Below are 5,346 nucleotides of genomic sequence, written 5' to 3'. Positions count from 1 at the left end.
TTTGATTTTATTTGATAAAAGAACTTAAGATATAAAAGTGGATTAAAAATATATGTTAATTGTACCAATTGGATAAGAGAAGTATGATTATTTTGGAATTGAAAATGATATAAATTTTTTGAAAAAAATAGAAATAAATGATGACAGGTGTCACTAAAAAAGAATGCCAAATGTCATTTTAGAGTTAAAAAAAACTTTCTCATATTATATAAGATATAGTGATAAATAGAACAAAGCTCAACATCTAACTTCTTAACAACATAACGTATATACGTAAAATACAGAAAAAAAAAAAAAAAAAAAATTGAAATGGGGAAATGCCCTGCTTTGATGATATACCTCTCTTCTTTTATTCTCCTTGTCCTTCAAACACTCCATGGTGTTAACTCCGTAAAGTGTTTCGGAAACTCCTTCAACGGCAACGGCAGCTACGCTCAGAATCGCCAGAAACTCTTCTCTACTCTTGCTGATAAAGTCGTCACTAACGGCGGATTCTACAACGCTTCACTCGGCCAAATTCCCAACAGAGTTTACGCTCTTGCCATCTGCGCAAGAGGCTACGACCAAGAAGCTTGTTTTAGTTGCCTCCAATCATTGGCTCAGGATACACAAAAAGGATGTCAACGCCGCATGGACTCCTTCATATGGGGAGGCAATGACGATGTTTCTTGTCTATTACGTTCCTCAAACCACTCAACTTTTGGGATCCTCCAGCTTGGGCCTTCTGTTATATGGCCAAGTCAAGATCTTATCGAGTCATCTAAAAACATGACCCTTTTCCAACGACAGTGGGAAGAAATGGTGAATCGGACCCTCGAGGCTACCACTAAAGCTGAAACTTCCTCGGTACTTAAGTACTACAGTGCCGAAAAAGCCGGGTTCACGGAGTTTCCAGATGTTTACATGCTGATGCAATGCACACCCGACATAACTTCTCAAGACTGCAGAAAATGTTTGGGAGATTGCGTGATGAATTATAGAAAAGATTATCTGGAAAGAAAAGGAGGCATGGCTAGTCTTCCTAGCTGCTATTTCAGGTGGGATCTATATACTTACCACAATGCTTTTGATAATGTAACAAGAGTTCCTGCGCCTCCTCGGCCTCCAACGCATGCAAAGGAGAGCTGCATAACAAATAAAAAAGGTAAATCAAATGAGTTATAGCATAGCACAATTTGTAAGTATGATAAAGAGGTTCTCAGATTAAATAGCGTTAATAATTTGCAGGAAGAAGTACAATTGCAATATTTGTGGTTCTTACTTTCATTAATCTTTTGGTGTTTATTGGCTTCATTAAAGTCTTTGCAAGGAGGGAAAAATATAAAAGTGGTAAGGCTAACTTGCTTCAATCAACCTTATGATGTAGAGAGTAAGGCTTATTTTTGTTTTTTTTTTTGTAAAGTTGGTGGTGCAGAGTACTCTGATTCTGATGGTCAATTCATGTTACGGTTTGATCTTGGTATGATCTTAATGGCAACCAATGAATTCTCTTCTGAAAATACTATTGGACAAGGTGGATTTGGTACGGTCTATAAGGTAATAAAATAATTTTGTTCCTAATACTGTGTTCTTTATCAACTAAGGTCTTTTAGGTGTAAATAGATTTTGAGAATGGGTTTCAGGGGACATTCCAAAACGGGCAAGAGGTAGCGGTCAAGAGATTAGGAAAAGGTTCAGGACAAGGAGATATGGAGTTCAAGAATGAGGTTTCACTCTTGACAAGACTCCAACATAAGAATCTGGTTAAGCTTCTTGGGTTCTGTAACGAAGGAGATGAAGTGATTCTTGTCTACGAGTTTGTCCCCAACTCAAGTCTTGATAACTTTATCTTCGGTGAGTTTTCGAATGACTGCACATATTTTTTTAATAGTTTTAGAATCTTTTAGCAAAACATTGTTTCTTAAAACTTCTTACATGGGAGATGAGGTTCAGAATTATAGAAGGCATTGCTCGAGGTCTACTTTATCTTCATGAGGATTCTCAGCTGCAGATTATTCACAGAGACTTGAAGGCGAGCAACATACTTTTAGATGCTGAGATGAACCCTAAAGTTGCAGATTTTGGGACAGCGAGGTTGTTTGACACTGACGTGACTAGAGCTGAAACTAAGCGAATAGCTGGAACCCGGTAAGAAATACTTAAATGCTCTGTTTTTAAAACAGAGTCTTCCAGACATTGAACAATCCTGAATAAATAATGTTATTGGTTTGCATATATGCAGTGGATATATGGCTCCTGAGTACCTGAATCACGGAGAAATCTCAGCTAAATCTGACGTTTATAGCTTCGGTGTCATGCTTCTAGAGATGATAAGTGGTGAAAGAAACAAGAGCTATAAAGGAGAAGGACTTGCAGCTTTTGTAAGCTTACTTCACATATCAGTCTTTGCTACATTTTTTATTTTAATCTTCAAACCTCTTGTGTACAAAAAGTAACAACACATGTTTTCTTGGTGCAGGCATGGAAGAGATGGGTTGACGGCAAGCCTGAGGTTATAATTGATCCTTTCTTGATAGAGAATCCAAGAAACGAGATCATAAAGTTGATCCAGATTGGTTTGTTGTGCGTTCAAGAGAATGCAGCAAAGAGACCAACCATGAACTCGGTGATCATTTGGCTTGGCAGTGATACTATCATCATTCCTTTACCTAATGCTCCTGCTTTCACTGGAAGTCAGTCCCAATCAGAAAGTGGTACAACATCAATGAGTGGTGATGTCTTCACGGAGTTGAGTTGTCGTTGAATTATAAATCATTTGATCATCAAAATATTGTTTTCGAAAGCAAACTTCACAAAAAAACTTTCTTCAATGAACATTTCATTGTATCTTTTGGTGTTTATATATTTTTGTTTTTTTGGCAAATAGTAAGTTAATGTATGGATTCTCATAAATTTTTAGCTCAAAGCTCAATATGTTCATTTTTTGCTCTGCTTCTCATTTTGAAAACTAAAAGCTTGTTAATAATGATAACTTACGTTACCATATTACGCATCTCTTTGACAATAATGGCACGTCTCGGGCGTCTCCGATGCGTCTCGGTCATGCGTCTCGGTCACGATCGGTGCGTCTCGGTCAAGCTCCGGTCATGTGCTCACATCACGGTTGGTATTTATGAATCCAACAATCCGAAGGTTAAGATTGAAGAAAAGGGATCGAATAAGAGAGCCGGTGAATTTGGTGAACGAAGTGGGAAGAGGCACTGTCCAGGTGAATTGACTGACTTGGGAATCAACATTTTGGATTCTATTAAAGATGAGCTCGGCATGTTGGGAGCAGCTCTGCTCGATCAGATGAAGGAAGGTTTCAACATGTTGAATGAGAAGATTGAAAGCCTGGCTTCAGATCTTACCAAAATGAAGGGAGATGTAACTGGTACAAAAGAGGCTGATCCTTTATCATAGGAACAGAAGGACTCTCAGGCAGCTACTGGTACGAAAGAGGCTGTATCAAAGGAACAGAAGGACTCTCAGACGGATATGGTTAGTTCTGAACACTTGCAATTTCCTACTACGATCCCTCACAATCACAATACCAGGTACAAGGCGAAGAAAAAATAGACTTCCAGAAATTGTCAACTTCGAAGACATAAAAACAAGTGATGTCTTCCTTATGTGAAATAGACTTCCTTATATGAAGTAGACTTCTATATCCGTGTTTTCTTTGTTTGTTTTATTTGAGACAAATTAAACATATGCTGCAACTTTAATATTATTTGTTTTCATAAATGATCATGTAACTTTTAAATCGGAATTTGCAGAACAAGCCATGTCAATCTCAGACCCTGAAACCATCTCCATTTGTTACTCATACGGATACGAAGGTGCCAAAGAAAGTCAGCTCTGAATCATCTGACACTGAGTCAGACCCACCTGTGTTTATTCGCAGGAAATCCCAACAGCTGCCGAGTTGACTACTAGAGCTAGGAAACAAGAACCAAGGAAAGAAGCGGCTAGGATTGTGGCACATGGCAAGGCTGAAAGGGTTAAGAGGTTGGCGTCAAGTCAATGTTCTCCGTTCGTTGGTTATAACACAGCTAAGTCTATTATGGGTGACAGCCACGTAAGCGTACAATCCTTTTGATAAAGCAGACATGGAGTTGAAGAAGGTTTTGCTTGATTTCTTAAAGAAAGATTCGTAAGTCTACTAACTTTTACGGTATGTTTCAAAAATTCTATTTTTCGAAACGCTAGTAACTTATATGTATCCAAACCATTCATCACCCGCAGGACGTACAAGAACAAGGTCCCAGAGAAATCCCGACGCTGTCTTTGGTGGTACGAACTGCAGACAAAAACAATCTGGCTACGAGATTCGGTAAGTCTACTAGAATACTTCTTCTTCAAGTATACTAGAAAACTTCAGGTCAGTCTTCAATATTATATAACTTCGTTTTAAATCCATGTGGTTATCCAACATATGGATGTGGGGTTGAATCTATTGAGACATCGACACGCATAGCATCCTGAGAGGTTTAAAATGAGTAGAGTGGCTTTCCTAGACGCTATGTTCACTCATCTGTGGACAACGAAGAACCTTGACTTTATCAATTCTGAGGCACATGCTAATGGATCTGGGAAACTGTTGTCGGCCGGTGCCTTCAGCTACCACGTAGGGGAGTATCCACCGTATGCTCAGACTAACAAGCAATGGGGTCTGGAAGTGGACGACTTATACGCGCCTTTAAACGTGAAGTCAATGCACTGGGTAGCTTTGTGGATCTCGATTAACATGAGACACATCGTCGTCTGGGAAAGCATCCCGAGTGTCACCAACGACGAAGAGCTTGCATGTGCCATCGAGCCTATTGCCGTGTTGGTTCCCTACGTGCTGCGGGAAGTTCACTCATGAGCGGGTTAAAAAGGGAGTGCCTCCAAACAGAAAGCCAGGTGACTGTGGTGTGTATACTTGAAGTACATAGAATGTCATGCTCTTGGGATAACCTTTCCTACTACTTTGTGCGACGCAAACATCACATGGATAAGGGAGAAGATGGCTTGTGACTTATTTCACAAGATTGAATGCCGTGGACCAAATGAGGAGAACTACATAAACGACTTTGGGCTCTATGATCCTCCCCCAATCTAGGACTAACTATAAACTTTGTTTGAAAGACTTAAAATCTTGTTTTAATTATGTATGACTCATTAGGATGATCTAGGATGATGTGTTGTTTCTGTTGGGGGATATTTTCTGGGTGGGATCCTACTGATTAAACTCTGATGATGGGCGGGATCTTGATATTTTTTGTGGGATCCTCCTTTTTAAACTCTAATGTGTAAAGATGATTGTTCTTGTTGTCTACTAGTTATATGTGGGATATTGGTATTTTTTTGTCAGTTTTTCGT

At 39.2% G+C, this 5,346-nt stretch overlaps 1 protein-coding gene across 2 annotated transcripts; it reads left to right on the top strand.

Moving 5' to 3' along the window:
• LOC104747989 (cysteine-rich receptor-like protein kinase 40) lies at nt 310-2,743 on the top strand. 2 transcript variants are annotated; one of them, XM_019233869.1, is made up of 7 exons: nt 310-1,144; nt 1,228-1,329; nt 1,403-1,536; nt 1,623-1,833; nt 1,887-2,127; nt 2,222-2,360; nt 2,459-2,743. In XM_019233869.1, the coding sequence occupies exons 1-7, from the start codon at nt 310-312 to the stop codon at nt 2,741-2,743; spliced, it is 1,947 nt and encodes a 648-aa protein (XP_019089414.1). The 2 variants fall into 2 exon arrangements, with proteins under 2 accessions (XP_019089414.1, XP_019089416.1); XM_019233871.1 differs by having other exon boundaries at nt 310-1,157; nt 1,235-1,329; nt 1,623-1,846; nt 1,903-2,127.

This window comes from Camelina sativa, chromosome 2 (genome assembly GCF_000633955.1).
Source record: "Camelina sativa cultivar DH55 chromosome 2, Cs, whole genome shotgun sequence".
Classification (NCBI taxonomy): Eukaryota; Viridiplantae; Streptophyta; class Magnoliopsida; order Brassicales; family Brassicaceae; genus Camelina; species Camelina sativa.
The sequence above is the reverse complement of the archived record's forward strand: the minus strand, read 5'-3'. Positions and strand labels throughout refer to the sequence as shown.

What these genes read in the sequence shown, in the direction of transcription:
- LOC104747989 (XM_019233871.1), top strand. Translation starts at nt 310, where the DNA reads ATGGGGAAATGCCCTGCTTTGATGATATACCTCTCTTCTTTTATTCTC. An exon ending in AAAAAAGGTAAATCAAATGA is followed by an intron (nt 1,158 to 1,234) that starts GTTATAGCATAG and finishes TGCAGGAAGAAG; the next exon opens with TACAATTGCAATATTTGTGG. An exon ending in AAGCGAATAGCTGGAACCCG is followed by an intron (nt 2,128 to 2,221) that starts GTAAGAAATACT and finishes GCATATATGCAG; the next exon opens with TGGATATATGGCTCCTGAGT.